At 46.1% G+C, this 26,365-nt stretch overlaps 1 protein-coding gene across 9 annotated transcripts in view; it reads right to left on the bottom strand.

The window, feature by feature from the left end:
• The window catches only part of WNK2 (WNK lysine deficient protein kinase 2), a 102,680-nt gene that overhangs the window by 12,725 nt on the left and 63,590 nt on the right, over window positions 1–26,365 (bottom strand). For 2 of the 9 annotated variants that reach the window (XM_069027613.1, XM_069027614.1), the window contains 18 exons: window positions 26,128–26,319; window positions 24,543–25,085; window positions 21,275–21,589; window positions 18,412–18,461; window positions 17,662–17,827; window positions 17,465–17,581; window positions 17,145–17,312; window positions 16,899–16,944; window positions 16,608–16,724; window positions 15,162–16,180; window positions 13,622–13,694; window positions 12,118–12,173; window positions 11,353–12,044; window positions 10,654–10,868; window positions 8,967–9,182; window positions 7,956–8,054; window positions 2,436–2,480; window positions 684–937 (listed from right to left, as the gene is read on the bottom strand). In XM_069027613.1, coding sequence (XP_068883714.1) covers window positions 684–937; window positions 2,436–2,480; window positions 7,956–8,054; window positions 8,967–9,182; window positions 10,654–10,868; window positions 11,353–12,044; window positions 12,118–12,173; window positions 13,622–13,694; window positions 15,162–16,180; window positions 16,608–16,724; window positions 16,899–16,944; window positions 17,145–17,312; window positions 17,465–17,581; window positions 17,662–17,827; window positions 18,412–18,461; window positions 21,275–21,589; window positions 24,543–25,085; window positions 26,128–26,319 — 4,383 coding nt within the window. The remainder of the gene's footprint in view (window positions 1–683; window positions 938–2,435; window positions 2,481–7,955; window positions 8,055–8,966; window positions 9,183–10,653; window positions 10,869–11,352; window positions 12,045–12,117; window positions 12,174–13,621; window positions 13,695–15,161; window positions 16,181–16,607; window positions 16,725–16,898; window positions 16,945–17,144; window positions 17,313–17,464; window positions 17,582–17,661; window positions 17,828–18,411; window positions 18,462–21,274; window positions 21,590–24,542; window positions 25,086–26,127; window positions 26,320–26,365) is intronic. The other 7 variants (XM_069027619.1, XM_069027615.1, XM_069027616.1 and 4 more) reach the window with 7 other exon arrangements.

The raw sequence follows: 26,365 nt of genomic DNA, 5'->3' as shown, positions 1-26,365 counted from the left end.
GGGTGGGACAGAATGGTAAACTGGGATTCTGGATGTGTGCTCATTCCTTTGTGTGCCTCTGTATCAGCCCTCAGCCACAACACCAGCACCGAACGCAGACACAGATGTGCCTTGCAAGGGCTTTGTCCTGCTGCTGAGAACGTGAAGGGATGAATGGGGGCTTTCCAATTCCCTGTTTGTTGTAGGATATTTTGACAGCATTTCTGAGGATGGTATTATCCAGATACCCAGTACAAGAAGCAGGGGTCAGAACACCCCCAGCTGTCCCCTCTCCCAGAATAGGACTCACTCCAATTCCACTCCAACAACGGCTCGCAACTATTGAGCCACAGCCCCTGTTCTAAGGAAGGTTAATACCAAAAAGAAAACTTTAGTAATAGTTGAAACTGAAGTTGAGCAACAGATGGTAACGATATGAGTATTGCTGTGTATCGCTGTTAATAAGCAGTTTGGAATTTAAAAATATATATTTTTATATATATTGCTGCCCATATATCCCTTAAGATTATTCCAAAGGACAATTAAAAAAAAAAAATTGATTTAGTACTGAATGAAAAGAGCTGGACATTTATAGAAAGCATTTATCTGGAGTAATTTTAGTCTATGTCCTCCTGCGCATCTGAGTTCTGCAAAGGCTGTCAGACACATAGCAAAAGGTATGTCCTTCAAGGAGGGCCACTTACTCCACATGTCTCATTCTGCGTTTGCATGGGGTTAGCCTTTGGCTCCATGTCTTGCCTTTTTTGGTTCTGCTTCAGTTGGTTTAAAGAAGGTTTTGTCTGTGCAGCTCCAACAGTTTTGCTCGTCCACTGGTCCACCAGCTTGTGCAGGTCATCTGTGAACGTCCCTTTCTTGTTGTTACTGTTGTTGGCCTGAACCTGCAGCGTCGACTGCGGGAGGGGCTCAGGACACGTCACCAGGCTGTTGGTCGAGGATCCTGGAAAATCACACACAGAGAGTTGGGATGGTGTCTCTGCCTCACCTCTCAGCTCAAACCCCTTCTCACCTACTGCCACTCCAATGGTGGCTTTTCGGACTCCCAACCCTCCCCCTCCTGGCTGCAGAACACCTTTGCTTAAAGAAATGGTCTAAGTCCAATGCGCTTGCATTTTCTATCACATCATGTTACCTTGGCCACTAACTTGTCCTGGGTGAAATTAAGGACAGGGAGTGAAGCCAGGAATGCAGCCCTGTAATGCTGACATCCCAGGGCATACAGCATCTCCTCAGAGACTACCATGAGGAAGTGGGAGGTGGGATCTATTGCTAACGCTGCAAGCATTTATAAAACAAATTTACCATTTATTTTACTTGCATAAGTTTACTGTCCTCCTGGAAAATTGTCATTGTCATAGAGGTTACAGGCAGGGCTGGTTCCTGCGCCTCAGAGGCTCTGGGAACCCACCACCGCTCTCGATGATGCCAGGACCATTCAAGTGGCTGTTTGCATATTTTTGGGGAAAAAACCCCATCAGGACCATGAAAGTATACAAGAGAGAGAAGAGAGCATGTAGTGGGTGGGGTGACTGTTTGAGACAAAGATAGAGAACTTTTAGTATAGGTAAAAGCAGTCAGGAAGACTGTTGATAGAGATTTAATTTTATATGTTCACTTCTTTCTAGAAGAACTAGTAAAACAAAATTTTCTGTCCTTTTTCTGCTTAGTGACTACAAGTCTGACACAGCAAGCTCAGCGGGGACTACAACTGAAGGAGTCTGGATCTGACCTAAGCAGAAAATGTAAAGTAACGTCTCAGCTAACATATTTGAGATAGCTAAAGACTGGAAATAAAGACCATCTCTCCAAGCAAAAAGTTCATAGAACTGTAGTAAAATTATTATATAAGCAAACATGAACATTTACTCTTTTCTCTGTTAATCAGTTACCAGCCAATGAAACAGTACACTAATTAGTCCTACAGTTATATAAAATACATTAATAACCTTTAAATGATCATGCATTCAACCTGCAACGTCACTTCTAAGTGAATACTGCTCAATTCCTTTTCCTTTACTTGGGGTAAAAGTGAGAAAAGTAAGGATTTTAAGAGGAAAGTTCTTCAATTCGTGTTTAATATTTCATGCAGCTCAAGGTGGCTGGGATGGTTTTAAGCTATCAATTCCTCCAGCAGAGAACTGCAGTCATATAAAGGTGTGTATTTCGGAGACAGACACTGGACCCAGTTTCCTGGCCGCATGCGTGCACGGTCTCACACACAGAACACCACGACTCTCTTGCAGCATGCGAGGTTCCCAAGACATCACAGCACATGCATTAGTCTCAAAGTACCACAGTTTATACAGTCTAGTTTCATAGAAGTGCATCAGCTCTAGTTATTAAACAACTAGCTTTTAGTAGAAAATAATAATAATAAAAAAGCAAAGAACATCCCATGCCATGAAGGAAATACTGAGAAACAAAAATGGGATAGTTACTACTACTGTGATCTTTGCCTAGACATAGTCGTTTCAAGGTGGACCCTACAAGGTAAAACAATACAAGACACACAGAATTAGGTAAGACTAAACACAACAAATCGGACGGACAAGCTTCTGTATTTTTAAGCAATCAGAAAGTAGTTATTATGCAAGAAAGGACAGACAAAGTCAGCAGTTCAGGTGAGTAAAGGAAGCCTAAATAACTGGACAGCTCAAACCTTTCTTAATGTGCAGCCATTCAAAAGCTTTGGAAAGTACCACAGCATGCCAAAAGCAAGAGCTCATGACTTAAAGATGCATTTGTTTGGGTTTTTTTTGTTTGGTCAGTTGGTTTTTAAAAAAAAAATTTTTGTTGATTTTCTTTCTTTTCTTTTTTTTTTCTTTTTTTCCAAATTGCCTTGGCTTCCTAATAGAAAGTTTTGATTTGTTTTCTATTAATGCAGGAAATGATGTCAATTTAGTTTGTGATTGGAGGCCAAAAATGCTTTCAGGAACAAGTCAAGCTAGTCTGGCTGCAAAGACAAACCATAAAACAACCCTAAAAATCCTGTTTTACGAGTCCAAAAAGATACATTGTTCTGCAGGTCTGAGGCCAATTGTTTCCAAATAGTTTATTTGTAGGATTTGTGTCTAAATGTGAGGCTCTGAACTTCAATTGAACAGAACTGTGAATGAGTTTCCCTTATGCCTTATCCAAGTGCAGAAAAATAATCCATCAGGGCAGCCGAGTTCTAATTTAACTGAACTATGTGTTCTTTTCATTATTGCCTCGTTCCATCCTTCATCATGATTTTACAGTCTATTGATAGAGAGCAGAGTGCCAGAAGTGTGCCGAGACCCCGACTCGACTGTCAGATCTTGCCAGACATCGGCACCGTTGCTATTTGGGTGCCAAATTTCCTGAAAGGTATTTTGGACTTGATAAGAAGAACATTGTTATGATATGGGGGGAGATGAGTGTCTGACATGGGCTATGGCGAGTTCATTGGGAAGAAGCACTTGAAACCATGAGCAAAATCAGACTGGGGCAAAAAAAGTAAGATAGAGGATGGATGTGCTTTTTCTCTAGACTAAACAGTGGTGTAACATTTTATGTTACTGTGCCAGAAATGCAGCTTTAAACTCAGAGATTGCAGGTCCAGGCTGACACAGGCCCCGAATGAGTCTTCAGAGGAGAAGGAAGTGATTTCAGTCAGAGACTGAGGAAGAGAAAGTAAAGAAATGAGGGAGGGAGGAAGTAAGGGAGAAGAGATGCTTGTGTTTAGATGTGGGTGGCATGAGGAACAGAGGACTGCTTTGAAAGAATTTCTTATTATTTCATATAGTTCATAGAGGTTTCTGCCCTGGGAAATCCAGAAGGACATGACTACAGCAATGCAAGCATGACCAAGTTCAGTTCTCATCTCAAAGCCCAGGTAACAAACACATTCAAATTCACGACTCAACCATCTGTCTCGTGTTCTTATATCTTTTGCCCTCTTCTCCCTCAGATATACCTTACCTTGCCTATCCCAAAGTTAGCTACGAATTCCCATAATGGAAACAACTCCCCATGATGGCAGTGGCCACAGCAGCAGTCCTAGAAGGCTATTTCCTGCAGCGACAGGCAGTTCTTAGCACAATATGAGTGCAAATGGAAAGCACCTGCCTGCGGGCAATAAAAGCAGGCAGCTGACTGCAGTACGTGCTCAAATGCATGTAAAACCACTTTAATCACCAACCCCTCTGCTTCCTGCACGCCCAGTCACAGGTTTCCCAGCACATCAGGTGCCAAATCCGACCCAGGGAAGTGACAGAAAGTGGCAGCACTCAACACACTCATGAAACACCCGTGTGAGGGGTGCCAGCTTTGAAGGAAGTATCACAGGAGAGTCAGTCACCAAAAAGAGAGCTTCTCCTTCTGAGAGGTATCGCTCCAGCATGGGGCATGGGAGATGGGAAACATTCCCTAAGCGGTGAGACTGCCTGAAGCAGGGACAGACAGCCATTGGCCATGGCTGGTTATGAATTCAAATTCAATTAAAAATTCACTTTGTAGGTCTAATTCACCAGATTAATTGTATTACTGCTAAAATTAACGTGTTTAAGAACTGTAAAGTTAAGGAGATGAATCGTAATTAAGATTTAATGTAAGACTGCTAAAGTTCAGCAGAGCATTTTACCTCCAATTCCAGATCTCTTATCTGAGGAATTAACTAGCTATTATATCATACAGAACAGAAAAAATCCACTGTCCCATATTTGCACTCAACTGCTGCCAAAACGCTGGAAAGCTACAAAAAAATGGAAATGGCAATAAACTGCTAGACCATTTCCATAATTGCATATGCACATACAGTATATGAATTGCTATAGACCTGGCAAAAATTGCATTACACAAGATTCCAAGCCTAAGCCAAATGGAGCTTTGAAAATTCCACTCACGATCAGTGGAAACTCTTCCCTAGGGCACCCTTGCAGTTTAACCCAGGAAAGGAACTCAGGATAAAATTATGCCAAAGCCCATGAAAAATATTTTATTTCATTAAACATACAAAGGTGAAGTCATTATTGGACATGGGGAACAGATCAAAAAGTCCTGGAGAACACTGTGAAAGTGTTCGAGTTTGTTGGATCTTGTAACCAGAGCAAGATCCTTGTGGTACTGTCTTTAATCCATCTGAACATTTAAAGTTGTTGCCAACTTTTCTGCCGGTGCAGCAGGTCTCCTGCTGGCCTATCCCACCTTGGCAAAGGGCTGGTTTTCCTGAACCAAACGTACAGATTCAGAACATTTCTAAAAATGCAGCACAATGTTTCCCAACAGCTCTCAAATAAAAAAATACCAGGGAAACCTTGACTTATGGAACAGACCCAGGACCCTGAATTGGCTGGATGTGCCACCAAGCTGCTGGCACTGGACAGCCGTGTCCCAGCCCTGTAAACTGCACAGAGGATGGAATCCTACCTGCAATGGTTTGGGTCAGAAGGGACTTTAAAGCCCATCCAGTGCCACCCCCTGCCATGGGCAGGGACACTTTCCAGTACTCCAGGTTGCTCCAAGCCCCGTCCAACCTGGCCTTGGACACTGCCAGGGATGGGGCACGGCTGCAAACGTGCTTAGCAACTAATCCAAATGCTTGGCTTTGCCTGCCTGCTGGGTAAACTGACGTCCCTTCCAGAGGGGAAGGAACATCAGCCAGCTGGTATTGCCATCATCATCACCTTCAAATAACAGAATCACAGGATGGTTTACGTAGGAAGAGACCTTAAAAGCCCATCTTGTTCCAACCCCCTGCCATGGGCAGGGACACCTTCCACTAGACCAGGCTGCTCCAAGCTCCATCCAACCCAGCCTTCCTCAAGCCCTGTTTTTCCTGAGGCTGCAGTCAGGGCTGCTCTGGATACCAGCTCCATAGAACATCCTGCTGTCCGTCCTGCCCACCGCAGTCCCAGCCCCGGCCGCCTCGGGAAGGACAGGACTGCCCACAGCCCCAGCCCCTCACTCACACACAGCCCACCTGCTGGGCTCACCAGGAAAACAAGCTGGAATAACCTCCTGCCCCACCAAACCTGCCCGTAACGCAACCGTGGGGGCCTGCCCAGCACCCCAGGGGAGAGGCACCCCTGGCAGCCAAGCTGTGCTCTCAGGGCTGGAACCCTCGGGGGTGACACAGGAGTGCAGTGCCACGTGGAGTGCCTGAACTGCCGCCCATCTCCTGCTGTGACTCAGGGACGGGGGAGGCCAAACCTTCCCCAGCACTCGCCCAGAAGAACCTGAGAGAGCACATGGGCTGAGAAATTAGTCATGCTGAGTTATTTAAGCACCAGGAAACTTCACGATTCAAAGGATTTACACATTCCCTTGGTTTCATTCACAATATCCACACACCCAAACACTTTTAATACACTGGTTTTTAATTGCCATCTCCCAGACTTTTTGCATCCTACTGAATAGTAATTCCATGGAAGATTAATGAAACAACTTCTGGGAATTACATGTGCAGAGGAAGAAATAACTGTGGCCGCTCTAACACCAAACAGGAACATTTGGGAGCTGAGAATTCCCCTCAGGTTCTCACAGAAAAAATCCCTAAATGCAAAATTGTCTCATGACTTCACCGGTGGTTAAAAGCTTACACGGTAATAAATTCTGTAAACATCAGTCACCTGAGTGTTTGGGCTTTCAGGGAGCTCAAACAAAAAAAATCAAGATTATTTTTTAAAATACTGTTTATTTATAAAATTAGGAGGAGTGTATTGGAGTGGTCTTGTGCCTTTGACCTGAACCACTTGGATAGTAATGAGCAATGCAGAACTCCAAGGGGAGATCTGATACTACTGTAAACCCACAGTTATTTAACCAAACACTTTGTCAAGAACGTTATCAGCCCCTCTAAGGTTATATGTAAGTGGCCTATAGTACCTGTTCAGCACAACATATCTTTATTGTACAAGCAAAATTCGTTTGCCTAAAAAGCAGCATCTACAATTGGGTAAAAAAGTCTTAATTTTTTCATTAAGTAGCTTGATATCGTTTGGTGGAATTGCCAATTACTTTAGAAGTCAGACAAATAGGGTACAAATAGAAGGTGCACAGTTATTTGAGACAAAACTCCTGGATCCTAGCAATCCATTTCCAAGTATCATCTGAAAATCTGATATTGCTTTTTACTTATTTATGCTTTGATGAACTGCTAATTGACTTCATCTCTGAGGTCACATAAGGTCATAAGAAAATAAACTGAGTCAAGTGCTTCAGCCAGATCAGCTTACACAAAAAAAGTTGATGGGACTCTCCCTTAGAGTAACCAGATCTTCCTGCTGCTTATGAGTACATCAAAAAATTGCTCACTTAAACTAATTAAAGTGACTGCATGGGGAAAAGCTCACCTAGGACAGAGATTTGGAAAGAACTAGCTGGAGCACTGTTGTCTCAGCATTTCCACATGCAAAGAGCGGGGAAAAAATTAAAGAAAATAGAGTGGATATAAACAGTACTGTATATTGTGTTAATACAGCCCTTGTATGGAAGTTATACCCTCCAGTGACCTTCTAGAATTGTATCAGCTTGCTACATGCATGTCTTCAGAGTCCAAACATGTGTGAAAGAGACCATTCGTCTACAGAAGGATGGATTTCATTTTGTTGTCGCTGGAACCGGGACAGCAGACATGTATATTTGCCACATTGCAAATAAAATTACTTCAACAGAAATCACATAAAGTACAAAAGCTTTGATAAGTCCAGGGTAAAATTTACCATCAGGCTATATATAATAAATGATGACATCTTCCACACATGCTTTTGGTGCCCAGGCATGAGCCAAAAGCAGTGCAAAAAAAGCTTTCATATGAAAAATTAATATAAATAAGGTGTGTTCATGATGATTACTTAAAAGAAAGAGAAAAAGAAAGAAAAGATGGTTTAGAAAAAGGGGCATCCTGCCAAACATATTAGAGATATAAACCATGGAATTGGAAAAAGGGGGTAAAAGAAAGATGGACTGTGATAAAATACAAAAGAACAAATACAAACAGATGGACAAAGACACAGGTCCACTGAGGAATCTGGTACGAGGTTTGCTACTAGATTTATAGGTCACTCTCTCAGACGTTTGGTGGAAAACCGTCCAGCCTGTAAATGAATATAAAGGGAAGAAAACAAAGACACTTATAAAGTACAAGTAGCTGTGATCAGATGTCCTAAACCATCAGTCAAATCAGCTTTGTTAGTTAAACCTCCACATCTCCCCCTTAACTTTGCCAAAGAGGAGCAAGTTCACTGACCATACACAAAGGATGCAATAACAGCAGAAGAGGACAGATAGATATTTTGTAGATTAGTTTGGCAGGATGTGCAATGAGAGGAAGGTATTTTAATCATCATTGGAACTTCCCATATGCATGGCAACAAGATCAGTCAAAGCCTACGATGGGGGCAATACACAGAGGTCTCAGAGCTGGGGTCTTGGGAGTGCAGCCAGTCTACAGTCCTGTGGCTGGGACTCCAAAATTACGCACAAAGTGAACCCCTTACAGAAAGGAAACACAACTTGGTCCCCTGGGTTTGGTTTTCACTTAATTTCATTTTTTATTTTCTCTCATGCCCAAGATGGTTTGATAGTTTAAAATGAGGAACTTTGGGTCTACTGGAATCAAGGGGCTAAAAAAAATGAAACAAAGGAAACAATCTCCTAGCCTTCTGTATCTTTTTTGTTTTCCTTTCATTTTTTCTCAGGAATCTGTAAGGCAGACTCCAGAGAAGGTATTAGGATAAAGCCACTGCTGGCAAAACTGAAAGGTATTTCTTTCCTAAAAATTAAGGATGTCTTGGGCATGCTTTCTTGAGTGTTGGTAACACTCAGTAAGATACTTAAATTTTGCTCTTCTGACAATACTGCAATGATCTTTTTAAAGATAGGCCAGTAATTTGGATTGTCAAAGATTCACGTTCCTCTATCACTCCTAAAGAGTTCAAGCCTAAGGGAAGGGAACTAATTTTAGCATGTGCTGGAAGAGACATAGAACAGCCGGCAGGAAAAATCACCTTGGCCAGAGCTTGCGTTGGCATCGGCTCCGTCGGGGCCCAGGCCAGAGCAGATGTCAGAGGACAGAGAGGCTTTGACAGAGCAGGGCTGCTGGGTCTGCACAGCCTTCCCAAAGGTGGGGGCTGCACCAGGAGGCACCGCGGCGGCTTCGGGGGAGCCCGGCTGTGATTTACTTGTTTCTTTGTGGGGCGAGTCTTTAGAGTCTGAAAGGTTACCTGAAAGAGCAAACAAACAGAACACATGCAATGGCAAAAGCTAGGAAATCTCTGAATAAAAAATCCCTGCCTAAAAATAATCCATATCTTGACCCCAAGAGGAAGAGCCGTTCACCATTCTGATGTACTGGATGGAACACAGTACACAGTACATTGGGGACAGCCTGCACCAGAAAATAATCCACACCTCCTATCCCTGATCCTGTTTCTCCAAGAAGCTCCTGGAGCAGGTTTGATTTCTACAGCTTCTCCTCTGTGTTTTCAGGAGCCTCAGAAGGAGCACTGCTGGAGTAAAGAGAGCTGATGGGGTGCTGAGGAGGAGGATGAACACACAGAATGACAAAGCAGGACACAGAGGTTTGCTCTCCAACACAAAAGGTGAAATTAAGCAAATGGAGAAGAATAAAAAGTTGCAGTAAAGACACAAGAAACTTTTTATTTATAGCTATTTAAGAATAATTGTCATTGCCACTGTTAGATACTTCTGCTGATAAATTCACGTAACACATGATTGCAAAGGTATTTTGGTTTTTAAGCCTCTTTACCTGAGATATTTGTGTAGACAGAAGTATAGATAGACCCACTTACCTAGATATCTACAGATAAATATCAATACATAAATATCTAGATAGATGTAGAAGTACAGACAGTATCAAACACTGCTTCAGTCCCTGTGGGCAAGAACACTCAGTCTCAAGATGGGCTACAGAACTTTTTGCCTCTGAATATACTTGTTTTTTCCAACCCAGCTGAAACCCTTAGCTAAAAGCAAAAACCTCCTCAACACCCTGTCTGTAACGACTGATGCAAGGAAATTCAAAGGAGACCTATGGTGCAGTAATACTGAAAACAAGAGCCACCAGGTTTAAAATAAAGGGTGACTGCTGGAAATGTTGCTGCTCCCCTAAATCACAGCATGAACTAAGCTGAAGAAAAATTATTCATTCTATTCTACATTTTGCTGAAGAAATAGGTGCTGGGGTTTATCATTATTTCCCAGGTAAATGATATTTTTGTAGTTTTCCAAGAGATAACAGCTCAAGACTGTAGTGCTGTGTGAAAATCTCACACTACTTCAGTTGGTCAAAGCATCTATCATGGTTTTATAACAGCTTTTACCTCCCATCCTTTGGGGGAGCAAATGCAATCCCATCTTTTTTATATAACATCTTGGAGGAAAAAGTAAACAACAACAAGATACAGCACCTAATCAATAGAGCATAACAGCACCTAAGAAGTGAATACAAACATCAGTAAATTGCATTTGGAGGAAGGAGGAGATGTAACCAGGCTGTTTTCCAAATTAAAGGGGAATATTATTCCTCTGCCAAGCACTGTAGCCAATGCAGAGCTGGCAGGTATGGCCACTGCCAGTTCAAAACCAACAAAAATTCCACCCTTTCCAGCAGTCTCAGCCATCACACAGCAGAGCCACAACCGACACAAGCAACAGGCAAAGGGCAGCACCTACTTGTGCTTGATGTTCCACTCCTGAGCTGCTGGACCAGAGGGTTTAAGAGTTTTCCAGCTTTCAATTTGTTTTTGCTGGTTCTTCGGCGACGGCCGCTCGGTGGGGCGGAGTGAAGGAAGCCCAGGTTGGGAGGAAGGGGTTTCCCCAGCCGAATATACAGTGCCTCTATCTCATTCTTCTGCTGCGTCTGGAGCTCAGCAATCTCTTTCATATGCCTAAAAAAATAAAAGAACTCTGCTAGCAATGTATTTTATAAACCACCACATCCTGACAGTGTAATTAATTGTAAAAGAAGAAACAAAACAGTTGTTGGCTATAAAACAATCAGCTGCTCAGCCCCAAGTATGCAAAGCTACAACAATCTGTCTGTGGTGACTCCCCATCCCTGGAAGTGTGCAAGGCCAGGTTGGATGTGGCTTGGAGTAGTGGAAGGTGTCCCTGCCCAAGGTAGGGGGTGGAATGAGATGACCTTTAAGGTTCTTTCCAACCAAAACCATTCTGGGATTCTATGCGTTATTCTTCTAAACGGACCTGTCAGATAAGGCAATGCACAGCAGGATGCACTGTGGGGGAAGGTCCTGGCAATGCTTGATTTGCCTAGAACCAGTTTACTCCTTACAGCTCTGCTCATCCTAAGCTGAGCTGCTGCCAAGGCAAGGTAACACAAGCTTCCCTCGCATTGCTTGCAACCCAACATACTTTTCTCTCAGGTTCTGCAATTCTTTCTTCATATCAGCATCTTCAAACTCTGAGTCATTGTCACTGCTCATGTAGGACGACTGTGAGTGGAAGGACGTTATGTTGATGGTAGGAATCTTCGCACCTTGCCCGTTGGGTGACTCGGGGCCGGGTGAGCCGCCTTTGCCAGACCTCTGCAGAAAAGCAGCTGCTTTTTTAATTAAGTCCGTGGCTGTGCTGCTGCTGGGGGGGGAGAGCTGGGCAGCTGCAGCAGCAGCAGGGGGCCGAGGGAAGGGCTCATCAGCCGAGTCACTCGAAGCCTGGTCGCAGAGGACGTCGACGGAAGAGGCCGTTTGGACCCTGCGGACAGCAGCCTTCATGTCCGGGCTGGAGGGCAGCTCGTCCAGATAGACGTCCGGGGGGGCCGAGAACCTCAGGCAGTGCGGTGCCGCCAAAGTTAATTCATCCTGAGTGCTGATGACTGAAAACCTGCCAATCGTTTTGGCTGGTGTGCCACTCTCCTGAGCCTCAGCCTGTTTTCCATGGGAACCAGAGCCTGGAGAGCCATCCCTGTGGAAGTTACTCATCACCCCATCTGCTGTCGCTCGCCGCGTTACGCTCTCCGTGTGCGCAGGCGAAGCCGTCCTCTCTGCCTCCTCGCTCCTCTGGGAAGTCTCCATCTGTGGAGCTGCGCTCAAAGACGTAGGTGCAACCTGGAGAAAATAAGAGAGCTTAACGAAAGTAACTGTAACAATCTAGCAGAAAACCACTCCTAGTTGTGGTTACCTGAAGGAGGCCTTTTGCTGGAGCAGCAGGAGCTGAAGTGATGCTTGCGGCTGGACCTGTTTTAAAGTTGGGAAAAAAATATTTATGTCTGGAATGCTTTAATATAATAAAAGCCAATGTTTTTATTGTGATAAAATGAAGTGTACCACTGAGGAATAATCTTTGTAATAAAGGATCTAAAATGCAGGAGGCAATAGCAATATAAAATATATGCAGGTAGGCAGATCTAGTGATTTGGGGAACTCAAATAATAGGAGCGTGGAATTTCATTAGTCAGTTGAAAATTTTTAAAGAGAAAAACAGAAGAAGAATGAAACTTGCATGATACATTGGGCCTGGACTATTCTGGTGTTATTGGTGCCTCAGAGACACACAGGGCTGCTGAGCATGGATGGGTGCTGCATCACCCCTGCCATTGACACACACTGACACCAACACCTCAAGGGGCCTGAAATGAAGCTAAACGCACGCTGCTGAAAGTGGAAATCATAAGCCCAAAACTGGTCATTCAGGCCACAGAATCACACCAGAAGCACAGCATTAGAGGCAGGAGTCAAGCCCATGATCATTTCACACCCTGGATGCTGGTTTTGAGTCAGACCAATACACCCAAGCTTTTGGGAACGCTGTGTTCACATGGCACATTGCACAGAGCGAGGACACGGCCAGATCTGGAGCTCTGAAATGGTGACAAACATCAGTGGTTTCTAAGATACACTGATTTTACTACACAGTGCTACATTCCACTTGTAAACTCTCTTCTCTGCCTGTAGGGAGACAAAGAGAAGTCAGCTACCCAAAGCCCTCTCACACTGCCCTAAAAGCAGGGGACAACCAATGTCCACCAGGAAGAGAATGGCAGCCAGATCTGCCACAACAATCTCAAAAAATAGATATATTAGCAGCCCTCCCCAGTCCCACCCATGAAAGCAGGAGCACTGTGGCACTCCTCAGCCCATAAAACTTCCCATGCGTGTCAAGGAAGGTAAATGGAGGAGAATTAATTGGTAATGCAGGCAAATAAATAGGTGAATGGAAGTAAAGAAATATGTAAACAGGTAACTAAATACCCCTCCTTCTATGGCTTCTACTGTGTTACTACAGGAAGGGTCATTTAGCTACCAGTAATCTTCACTAGTGCTCTGTGGAACTCCCCCAAGAATCTGCCAGGCTTCCCCCAGAGATGCAACCATTGATCATATTACTTTTGTCAACATGTGTTTATGAAACCCAGGAATTTGGAGGGACTTTTTAGGGAAAACTGATCATTGGGAATGCAGCCTTCCATGTGAACACCCCACACCTATACCACAGACAGGAACTGCACGTATGGGTTAAAATACATCTGCCTGAGAGGCACTTTCTAGGAAGGTCAACAGAAAGGAGATGTTTAATATGGATTGTATCACAAGCAGGATCAGAACACCAGTGCTGGGCAATGCTTGCAGTCAGCAGCAGGGGAGCAGCGAGGGGACACCGAGCAGGATGGCCGGGGGAGCATTACCTGTTCCGCTTGCTGACCCACCTCTTGCTTCTGAGGGATGAGCACCCACACCAGTGACCTCCGACTTGTCACACTTCCAGTAAAAGGAAAAAAGAAACACAATTTCAGTCTCACTCACAAAGAAGAATGTGTTCTCCTTCCCTCACTTGCCCTTGCTGCCCTGGCACTACCAGGGAATATTGAATTATTTCACAGTGCCTGTGGAGGTGGCCTTCAAGTTTTGCCTCCAACTCCCCCATTTTTTTTCTCCTTCCTTGGAAGAAATAAAGCAGTGGCAGCATCACAGTTGGAACTGCAACCCAAGCTACTGAAAACCAGTGTATTATATATATACACACACGCTTGGGGTTTTGTTCTGGTTTGCTTTTCCAGCCAGACCATATATTCCTCATCCGTATGTCTGTCTTCACAAGTTCTATGTCTCCTTCCTTATTGGCAGCACAGATTTTTAATAGGACAAATTCCAGTTACTGGAGAGACATAACACCTTTCACAGAGAGTGAATTTTGTTTGCTGTAGAAAGTCATTTATCATTAGAAAACAACATGCTCTGAAGAGTCACTCAAGTGCAGCTGGTTTCCTGTACCATACAGCATCCCTCGAGGAGTTGATTGGATCCCTCCAGCTGATGCTACACAGAACAGGCTCAGCCTTGCTAGTGGGGATGGAGTTATCTCCAGAAATGCCACTTTTGAAGTAAGATATAGAATCATATGATGGCTTGGGTTGAAAAGGACTTCAAAGCTCATCCCATTCCACCCCCTGCCATGGGCAGCGACACCTTCCACTAATCCCAGGTTGCTCCAAGCCCAATGTGCTGCAAATTTGATGATTTCATAAACTCAGGATTTTATCTGAATAAACTTTACATGGGGGCTCAACTGAGTCACACAGTAATAACTGCCCCAGCCCACCTATTACCTCTTTGCTTAGAGGTTTCCATGGCAGTCTTGCTCTACCAAGGTCAGGAGAAGACAAAAAGAAACTATGACAGGAAACAGAAGAAACTCCTGCCAATGGAATGTCTGCCTTTGGCTGCAGCATGTGGACAAGGCAAAGGCACTTGAAGTGTTTGCTTTATCCAGGCTGACTTGGAAGGCAGTAATTGCAACCACTGCCATTCATTTATACTTAAAATTGAAGCCAAATCATCTTCATTAGAACTAGAATGACTATATCACTCTTAAACTACAAAGAAACGGACACATTTCTGCTTGCTTTGGACACAGGACCCAAGAGGAGATGAATTACGGTATTATACCACTTCTAAACCCAAAGGGAAAGTCTGGCTTTCACTAACAAGCATTTCTGAAAAATGAGTTGGGATGCATCTGACAAGAAAAATTTAAGTGAGCTTTCACAGTGGAAAGCAGTCAGCAGGCAAAGGTAACATACCCTGCAGCAGAGATATGAAATGTTTAGGGAAGCAAGAGATCTACACGTGTCCTACCACAGGACAGTGGGTCCTAGGCTCTGCCATGGTGCCGGCTCTACAGGCTGGCTTTGAGGGGATGAAGGGCAGAGCCGCTGGGGGACTGACCAGTGGTGGGCAGGGCAAGACCCCCGAGGGCACAAGGGGCACCAGTGGCTCGGCAGCAGCTTTCACCTCCTGGCCGGTGTCCGGGATGCTATAGCCTGGTTCTCTCCCATCCAACGCCAGGGCAGGAGCTTGCTCTTCGGGAAAGGCTGGTAAGGTAAATTCACTGTCGCCCTGTTCAGGTGGCACAGAGGTGTCCGGCGTCCCTGCCGATGCCGAAGAAGTTGGAACATATTCCTGGTACAGCAAATTGCGCAGTTTCTCATCAAGGCTTTTAATTGTGTTGTCCACAAAGTCCACCCTGGGGGGTCCCTCACCATCGGACTCGGCAGTGCCGGGCGGGTTCTGCTGCTGGAGCAGGCTGACCCCCGCCCCGGGGCCGGCCATCCCTGTGCCACCCTGCGCCATCGGCAGCTGCTGGGACGCGGCCAGCAGCGCCTGCGTGGGGCTCTGGAGCTGGGACCCCGCCAAGCCCAGGGCCTCGGGGCCGGCGGCCGCGGGGAAGGGCTGGCTGCCGAAGGCACCCTCTGGCAGGTGCGGCACCTGCGGCGCCGGCTGCCGCTCCAGCACCACGGCGTCCGGCAGCGCGGGCAGCGGCCCCGGAGCCACCGGCACGGCCTTGTGCGGCCCCACGCTGCAGCAGGCGAGCTCCACGTCAGGCACACACGCGGGCTCGTCCACCTGCGGCTGCAGGAGCAGGGCTGGGGGCGCGGCATCGGGGGCCTCCTCCAGCCCTGGGGCTCGGGGGACCGGGGGGCCGGGCTGGGGGTACTCCGGCTGACCCCCACCGGCCACCGCGGGCTCTGCGACAGTCGGGGCAGATGCCAGCAGTGCTGGGGCTGGGAACTCTGTCTGGCTCGGTACGCTGGCAGGAGCTGCTGCAGCAGGAGCTGGTGCCAAGGATGGGGTGGCTCCAAGGGGGCTGTCACTGACCCCTGTGTGCAGGGGAAGCTGGACAGCCCCGACCCCAGGCGCCTCTGTCACTGCAGAACTCACTGGCTGGTCATCCGACTGCTCCAGGTCTAGAGAGAACACAATTGAAAGGTGACCCTTTAAAGGAGAGGAAATCACTGCCAAGCCCCCCAGTCAGCTGCAGGGACAACCCACTAGCAATTCCCACCAGAAAATAGCTGTTATGCACGTCAAATGAGAATTTTCAAATTATGCAAAAAAAAAAATTACACTGAAAAGACACTACGGTGATGAGAATTTCAGCTACCCTGCAGAATAAGGTATAGCTAAAATACTGACACTTTACTGAAACTCAGATAAAGATTCCCAATTCGGTTCAACACCAGGAGCACACTATAAAGGCACAGCTTAACAAAATTCATCATTTTCTTCCTCTGACTAAATCAAGTGAAACCATCACAGCTGAGTGACATGAGGACAGAAGAGAAACAACACAGCAGCTCTGGAGAAGACATTTTCTATAGAGTTCGGAGATACCTGGCCCTTCCGCCTGCTGGGCACTGGGAGGTACCGGGGGAGAAAACTCGGGGGCATCCGTAGTAGGGTTTTCCACCACTGGACATATAATAAACCACCTTTTTCCAGTATGCAAAACTAGGGATGAAAAGAAAATAACATGCACTCATGAATTTCTATTGTCTCCAGATTATGACTTTGTCTTAATTTCAAAGGATGGTTTGGGTTGGAAGAGACCTTAAAGGCCATCTAGTTCCAACTCCCTGCTATGAGCAGGGACACCTTCCACTAGAAATTCAAAGGCACACTTACCATTTTGCTGATACACGGGTGTCTTCATTTGAGACTGACGCTTCTCCTGTTAAAGAAACAACAGGAGAAATAGCTGGATCAGTGCAAGAAGAGCATCACTCACATTGTAAGGCTTAACACTGAAAAAGCATTATTTTTCTAGTTAAGAAATTTTTTTTTTTTTTTTAACATAAGATGCAAAATTAATTTAAGCATCTGGCTGTTAAGAAAAAGGAATCAAACTAGCAATCTTTATTTAGCATTTACCTCGCTCATTTCCAGCCTATCAGCATCTTGTTGAGGACTTGTTCCCTGGTCAGAGCTTCGCTCTCCTTCTGTATCCTCACTGAGCATATCCTCTGCTTTATCAATTATATCCTTCATTTGCTCAATAAAAGTCTCTTTTTCACTTTGCAAGATGAATTCATTCTCCACCTAGAAGGGGACATCAAAATAAAGGGGAAAACAGTCATTTTTTAATTAATGCCTCATTCCACAGCAGCCAGACAGCTAAGGCAACAAGCACACACAAGGAGCTGCCTGAAGCAACTGGGTGGACTGAGAGCCCATGGGCAGCCACATCTCACCATGTAAGTAGCAATTTCCTCCGGCGCGTCACCATCCAAGTCAAACTTGAACGTCACCATTTTGTGGTTATGGGTTTCAAGCTGGCACTCCACCATCTTATCCCCTGTGTTACACACCTGCATGCAGAGATTAACAACCCTTATTCCTGGCAAAGCCAAAGGAACCCTAAAGTTGCCCTCCAACAGGTTGTACTTGCATTTAATATGGTCAGTTTGGGTCTGTTGGACTTCTCCTGGCGTGAACGAGCACGCGTGGATTTCTTATGCTTCTTTGAAGACTTTCCTTCTTGCTTTCCACTTCCTGTTGCTCCTTCAAAGCTGTCACTCATCTCTTTACCAGAAGCAACATCTGGACTCATGTAGCTTAGCAAGGCAAAGGAAGAACAACCCCAAAATAAAGCCAGAGCTACATGCAATGGAGTCATGCATCACATGTAAGCTACGAAACAGCGGCTGCGAAAAAGGGCACATTTTGTGGCCCAAACTGAGTCAGCTGGAAGATACACCTACCAAGAAATGATCTATTAATGTTTCTAGCAGTAACACAGCAAAAGTTCCATCACTCTGAATATATCTGTACATCCCCTAATCCTTTCACTGTCAGGGGTCCTGACAGTCCCTCTCTGAACTGCACAAGTTCCTTCTTTTCTAAGGTGACATTTTCTCAGCTCCTGTCTTTCTGCCCTCCCAGCAGAAGGGCAAACAGGTTAGGTTTGCTGGAGAAGGAGGAAAAGAGAAGTTCCATACAGCTGTACATACACCAAGGCTAGGATGCTGCACCCAAACTAAGGAATTAAAAGAGCTGGAGGTGCCAGAATGGGCACACTGCACACAGGACACTGTCAGCTTCTCCCTAGACATGCTCCCATCCATCTCTTTCTGGTCAGGTCAGAAAAAACAGCCTCCAAAAAGCAAGCATTTCTTATGCCAAGAGGTGGTAACAATACCTTTCGCAACTCTGGGACAGAGCTTGGAGTTTGTCCTGTATTGCCTGCTCCTAAAATGCAAGAAAAGGTCATTTAAGCAAACATATTACATTGGCAGATGAAAAACACCTTTAAGAAAGGTTTTGCTCTTGACACCAGTAACTCTAAAACCATTCTGTTTAACCAGTTTTTGGAACCTGGAAATAGAATAAATCTCCTATTTTACCCTTCCAACATCACTTCTGTCCAAGGCACCAACCACTTTTTCAGACAGAGCCACTAACCTGCCAGTTCCCTTCTTCTGCATCCAGGAGATGAGATGGTGAAAGGAAGAAAACAGTTCTCACCACCGTGGCAAAACCTGACTGAGGGACAATTCCACATCAGCAGCCGCTGGCTTTTATTTTTGGATGTATCTGCTAATTTGCTTTGCTTATTTTGCTTATTTGCTAATTTTCATTGCTTTATATGGTTTCCTGAAATATGCTCAGTATTTTCATTGTGTTTGGCTTAGTGGGAAAATTTCTGAGGAACTTACAAACAAAAGATGAAAATCCATCATTTAAGACCACCACCCTCACATCACGTCCTCTTGTCCTCTACACAAATTTCCCCTAAAAGCTTCCCCCTTCACTGGCTGCAGCTCTGGGACAGACATCATAGCATGATTTTCACATTGTGTAGACCCATTCTCACAGAATTTATGACAGTGCTACAGACCCTGCTACGTGCCTGCTGTAACAAACTTACCATGTACGTACACAAAGACACACACCCGTGCATGTATATACCCATGGCTATACACACACACCAGATACATCCATAAATATATATAACTTTATATATATTTATAAACATACATCTATAAAATCCTTCTGTAGACACACAGCTATAGAAACAAGCCCCTCGACTGCCGTTGCTACACTTAGCACTCAAGCAGTGGTGGGCTGGGGTTAAAAGCTCGCTGGGGAACCAGTCAGCCCCACTGGTTCTCTGCTGTTAACCAGTCAGCCCCACTCCTTGGCTGTAACACCACATATAAGCCGTGCCAAGCTTAAATGCAGTTTCAATAAAACTGCAGAATCAATGAACAGTGAGAACACAGACATAATGTATCTACATTTCGGTAATGCACTTAAGCAAGTGCCTTACAAAACCTCTTTTGCCTGACCAGGTTGGTTTGGATGCAAGTGCTGCCACGCACCTGAACACAACAGAAGAGATAAAAACATCATGGCAGAGTAGCAACAAAATGCGGTGTTTTGATTATACAGACAGGTGTGAAACTTCTCTTACACCCAAGAAAACTTCAGCAATCAGAAAACCAGCATGGAGAGCACGTGACTTGAAGCTCGCTTCATTTCTTAAACTGAATGAGAGAAGGGGGTTAACTTACAGATGGATGTGAGAATGAGGTTAGCAAACCAGTGGTCAAATGTTCCAAGGGGTGTGGGACATGAAGGACAGACGTGTGCCTCAGTGGCCATGGGTTTCTCAAGACAACTTGTATCCCCCATATCAGACTGCACAACAAAATGAGGTTTGTTCATATTTCCAGAATCTCTAATGGAATGGACCCTGCACCGAAGGCGCCAGCACTGACCCTGCCACGAGCTGTGCCTTCAGAAAAAACACAGCTGGAGAAGGAATACCTTGAGTGATGGATATGCCTGACCCAGCCAAGCTTTTCTGGGGAGTCTGCAGGTGAAGCACTACAGACAGGCTCTACCATTCCTGCTACATCTAACCAACAGGATACAGACATTCACCAGGCAACATCCTACGTCACAGCACAAATGCTGATTTGGTAAGAATTAAACTGTCACTGATGGGCAGGAAAAATGGGGAACTAGAATCCATGTTTAGTGTTAGCACAGCCCTTCCGGAGCATCTTCTGGAGGCAGCACTGAGCTGTGCCTCCAAGGGAATTTTAGGCTACACTGGAGTCAAGACATGTGACAAGCCATGGAAACATGGGCAAAACCAAGAGATTAATTTTGAAAAGGTGAAATACATACTTTGGGAGGAAAGGAAACTCAGAACAGAGACTCAAGAGAAACAACTCTGAACACAGAACCATAGAGGGACATTTCCATCCAGGAGTGGAAAACAAATCAGACTTATTTCCTGAAATCGGATAGAAATGCCAAAACTTTTGTTTTGCTTTGTTAATGGGGAGCTGAAGAGAAGGAAATGTTCTGTGATGTTCTGTCAAGACTGAAGATTAAACAATTATGGGAGTGGAAAGAAAAGTCAAAATAGCAGACAGGAGGAGCTGACAGTTCTATAAGGAAAACAACAAAAAGTGTCCTGCTTCTATGACCACAGAGAATTGGCAATGCCTATGAGTATCTGAAGAAACAAAAATCCCAGGGCTACAGTAGACTTCAGGCGATACACAAGGATACAATGCCAAATGAAATGGGAGTCAGGCTCAAGCTGAGGAGCATGAAGGGCTTTCACATTACAAAGACTCAGATTGTGGAGCAGTTTCTTAAGGCAAATGATGGTTGGTTGAGCAAGTGCTTGAGACATTTAAAACAAGACTGGACAAAACATGGGTGAAACTCTACGGAACATCTTCTAACTCACCCACAGTGAGAATTTCTTAATTTCTATCTCTGTGTTTGTGCTCAGCTACGGACAAGGAGGTGCTTAGTCCTGCTGCCGCATGAATTCAGTGAGACATTTCCTGAGGTACAACATGAGGTTTCATTTGGAATAGCCAATTATTTGCTGACCCAGAGCTGCTGGCATCGAGGAGCAGCAGCTCAACGCAGTGAGGGGATAACCTCCCTTGTGCAACGAGCCCACTGTTTCACACAGGAGTAGCTATGAAGACTAAGGCGGAAGCTGGTGAGTTACTTCAGAGGAAGGGCTCTACCTCTTGAGATGTGTCTGCGCCTGCCGAGACAGCCGAGCAGGGAGCTGGGAGCTGCTGGCCCAGTGGCTGGGAAAGATCAGGCTGGAGCTGCAGCAGAGCAGAGGACTGGAGAGGCAGGCCAGGGTCTATGGGGACAGGTGGGGCAGCCGTGGCAAGGCTGCCATGGACCTGGGGAATGCCTTCGCGAGCGACGCAGGGCGGCACCAGTTCTGGCTGCAGCTGCAGCGGCGGTGACATGACCATCGAGGGTTGCACCGGCAGCACAGGCACCTGGGCTCCAGCTTCCAGAGCAAACTGAGTGTGTCCAGGCATGGGCTGCAACACAATGAGAGCTGTTAGCACACACCTCTGCTCCAAGGGCTCAGGACGTATGTGACAAGGTAGCAAAGTCACCGGCGCTCACAAAGGAAGGACTCAAACTCTGCAGTGCGACTGGGCTTGGGTGCTCTCAGTAACTACTACAGAGATTAAACTTCCTCTGAAATAACCAAATAAAAGCTAAGGATTCTTTCTGTACGATTATGACAACGTGCATTGCTCAGGGACTAGTTTATTAGTAGGGACAAAGGCAGCTTTTCCTAAGAAATGAAAAATCACAGACTTCCAGAATGGTTTGTGTTGGAAGGAACTTCAAAGCTTGTCTCATTCCAGCCCCTGCCATGGGCAGGGACACCTTTCACTATCCCCAGGGTGCTCCAAACCCTGTCCAACCTGGCCTGGAACACTTCCAGGGATGGGGCAGCCGCAGCTTCTCCGGGAAACCTGCGCCAAGGCCTCACTACCCTCACGGCCAAGAATTTCTTCCCCATATCCCATCTAACCCTGCCCTCTGGCAGTGGAAAGCCATTCATTCCCCCTTGTCCTGGCATTCCATCTCTTGTCCCAAGTCCCTCTCCAGCTCTCCTGGAGCCCCTTTAGGCCCTGGAAGGGGTTTTGAGCTCTCCCTGGAGCCTTCCGTTCTCCAGGTGAGCACCCCCAGCTCTCCCAGCCTGGCTCCAGAACAGGGGGGCTCCAGCCCTCAGAGCAGCTCCATGGCCTCCTCTGGACTTGCTTCAAGATCTTAGGTGATGAATTCATTCTCCTGAATACTTTGCTCTGCTTTCAACAAGCCCACACTGTCCATGCAGACAAAAACACACTCTACCCATAACCTAACTTAGGATATTTTAAGAAATCTGCCATATATGTAGAACCAGGACCTGGTACAAATGACACCATTAACTCCTTTTCACCGAACATATACCAGTGTCCTACGTCAGTTTAGTGCAGTTTACACACTGAAGTCATAGTTTAACCCTTGATGTGCCAAGCCCCAAGACCCCAATCCTGCCAACATTTCCATGTGGATGGAGGGAGTTTATTTATCTCAGTGGATTTCTCCAGGGCATTAAAATAACTCGAGTGCGTAAGCGCTTGGTGGGAACCAGACCGAGGCGACAGGATGCCAGCTACCTTAGAGACTCAGTTGTTATTCTGCATAACAGTCCTTCTGAGCTGTACATTTAAAAACAGAACATTCTCCTTTTAGGTACATCATGTATTTTTCCAGGGGGACTGAGCTTGTGGGAAGAGGAAGAAGGAAAGAAAGGAGCATATGGAAGAAAAAAAGACTTTTAGTACTAGGTAAAAGTGTGCCCAATTTTTACTTTTTTTGAAGTATCACCACAGAGAGACTTAAGGCTATTGGAAAATACATTAAAAAAAATTAAGACTCAGATGAGAACTAGGCCACATGATTTCATTGCTGCATGCTCTCTGCAGGGTCTGGGTACGAGCTGAAACTATTATTCCAGGTTTTACTGTGGATAAATATAAAGACAGGATGTGCTTCACAACACCTCAGAGTTACATAGGTGCCCAAGGGGGGGTGGTTAGACTGACAATTGTGGTGTAACACCACCGAAGGGTGGTTATTTAACTAGAATAATTCACAAAATATTTTGATATCAAATCACAGAATTTTCTGACTTGAAAAGGATCCACAAGGATCATCAAGTCCAGCTTCTCAGTGAATGGCCCATACAGACATACCCAGGCAAAACAAAACTCAGAGGTGCTAAACATCAACTGTGAAAACAGCACAGCATTATACACAGAAATACCTCTCCATTAGAAGCCTTCAAATCAGAACAATGTATTTTAAAATATTCCTCGGCACATTGTAATAGCTATTTTCTATCCTAAATTCTTCCATATGCAACTTTTCCACACATATTTGATAGCTAATGACTGTGTCCCAACAGCATAATGATCATGTCCCAAACCATTCGGAGTATCAGCTCTCCAGCTCTGGTATTTGCCATGCTCACTGCACCTAATTCCTTCTAAAGCCACAGGGAACACTGTGTAACATTCCCAGGCTCCATGCTCCTGACATTCTCAATGACAGTAATTCTGTACCAAATATATGGCTAAAGAGAGAAATTTAAAAACTATGTACTGCTCTGACAATGCCATGACATGGCAGGTTGGGATGGGATGTCACGAATTTTAATCAGTGTGTTATGGTGAAGGGATCTGGCAGAATACAGACTTTCCAAATGCTGTTATTCACAGATTGAATGCCCTCTCCTGCTTTGGTCAGACTGTGTTTCACGTTGACATACCACAGATGTGGTGAGAGAAGTATTTACAGACTGTCAATTTAGAGTCCTGAGGCAGTTTCTGTGTAAATACTGCTAATACTTGAGCTCCGTTTATGCTCCATTTCTTTCAAGGGGGGGAGAGGGTCTGCAGGAGAATCCATCCCCACCCTGCAGGTCTGACAGTGCTCTTCCACTCCAGAGTCATTACCAGACAGCCACTTCCCTCTGCTGTTTTGAAGATGTTCTACATCAAAACAACTCCACTGCTCCCGCCAGCTCCCCCGTATTCTGCTGTGTGTACCCAGCAGCCCCTGCATCCCACACAGACCAGGGCACAAGCACTGGCAAGGCTTGGCATGCCCTCCTGGGCCAGGAGAACCACAGCTCACACTTCCCCAGCTTTGAGACAGAGAAGGAAGAGGGAATTCAGAAAGTGCTCTGCTCATTTGCTGTCCAAAGCCTGTTGGACTATGCCCTATACCCCGGATAACCCCTGTCCCTGGGGGAAGACATCACCTGCTACCCCACAGCTCACAGCTCCAGCCACCACCTCCAGAACTGAGGTCAAGAAGTCAACTAAACATCTCAAAACCAAGGATTAATGCTTGTGAGGAAGAGAGCCCCAGGAAGGGCTGTGCCACAGAGCACCCTGCGGAACGCGGCCCCGCGCCCGGCAGATTTACCTGGTGAGCCGCCCCCGGAGCGGCCAGAGCCGGCTCGGGAGGGTGGATTATGCTCGGCTGCAGCGCCGGAGGAGGAGGCGGCGGCGGCTGCGGCTGGGACACGGCCTGAGAGCTCTGCGTGTGGTGGGGCGAGGGCGCGTCGCTCGGCAGCATCTGCTGGAAGGCGCTCTGGAACACGGGCTGCTGCGGCAGCGGCGGCACCGCGGCGTGCGGCGGCAGCGTGGGCACCCCCGGCGGGGCCACGGCCAGCAACGGGATGGTGGCCGCCGGCATGTTTGGCACTATGGGCTGGCAGGGCAGGACCAAGGAAGCCACGGTGGTGTGAGGCAGGTTGACGGCCTGCATGGGCAGGGCGGGGGAGTTGGGCGCCATGGGCAGCGTGGGGTTCATGGGCAGGCTGGGCAGGATCACGGCCGGAGCAAAGTACTGAGAGGGAGCAGGAATGGGGGGCACGTTTGCAGCAGGTATGTCAGAGAGGTTTGGAGGGAGGCTGTCAAGCCCTGCCAGAGGAGTAATTGCAGGAATGACAGGAAACTGAGGAATCTGAAAAAAATATAATATCGCATAAATGGCCCATGCTTTCACTGATGGTATAAAGCAGTTTCATTTGCCAGAAAAGTCCCTATAAAAACCACCTGTGCCATGAGGATAATTATGTCTGTTTGTTAATCACTTCCATTCATTCCCTGAGGTTCACAAACAGTAATAAAAACTGATTTATGCTTAAATCATTAGTAAAAGCAAAAAAAAAAAAATTCATTTGTGGGGGACATTTTTATACTTTAGAAGCTTAAAACTACTTCTAACACCAGCCTAAAGCCTTCAAGCAACATCCTAATTAAAAGCTGCTTTCATTTTAACAGAAATTGAAAGGAATTGGGCCAGACCTAACGCAAAACTCTTTCATGCAAAATTGAGTGAGGCAATTTAAACCCTTGTTTTCAAACAAACTGCAACTCAGGCAGCACAGAAGAGCCCAGAAAAAGGGTTTTTACAATCAAAACCTCCCAGTGATGAAGCAGACATTGGCATGACGGCAGCAGCTTGCTCCTGCCCTTTGGCACAAGCTGCTTCACATCATGGTGCCTGTCACTACCAAGCACAGTGACAGCACTATCCACCCTACCAGGCCAAGGGAAGAGTTTATACCTGCTCCAGAGAACAGAACCAGAGCAGAACGACACAGACAGGGACGGCAGGTGTTGGGGGAAGTGGTGAAGTCAGGAGGTCAGAAAATAGAAAAAAAAAAAATGGGCAACTGCTCATGCTCTCAAGCCTGGAAGGGAGAAGAGATTGTGCCAGAGGTGATAGTACAAAAGACCAAACCAAAACAACCCCAAAAAAATTATTGCCATTTTGGAACTGCCATTAACTGCACGGTACAGGGTTGGGCCATGGAGATTTCTGATTCACCAAACAAGTAAAGAAAATACACAGAATCAGGAAAAAGCAATAATATTCTTATCGCCTAATTAAACTGGCATGCAGTCAAAATAGCCACACAAAACCTGCAAATCATGTTAATTATTAGCTGGAAAGTTCTCCTCAAATGGATGTGCTCACACGCCGGCTCCCAGCGCGTTACCTGGGCAGGGGCCACGGGCGGGAGCTGCGGCACGGTGGAGATCTGCAGGGGCTTCAGGGGGCTGCTGCTGGCCGCCACCTGCGAGCCCTGCGACGGGAACTGCGGCAGCAGGTGGGGCGCCGGCGGCATCGGGCACACGGGCTGGCTGCTGAGCACCTGCTGCAGGGACGCTGGCTGCGAGATGGGCTGCTGCTGTGAGGGACAAGAAGGAAAAAAGGCTATTGCTGGTGCACTACAA

Source organism: Aphelocoma coerulescens, chromosome 12 (assembly GCF_041296385.1).
Source record: "Aphelocoma coerulescens isolate FSJ_1873_10779 chromosome 12, UR_Acoe_1.0, whole genome shotgun sequence".
NCBI lineage: Eukaryota > Metazoa > Chordata > Aves > Passeriformes > Corvidae > Aphelocoma > Aphelocoma coerulescens.
This window is presented reverse-complemented; position numbering and strand designations above follow the sequence as displayed.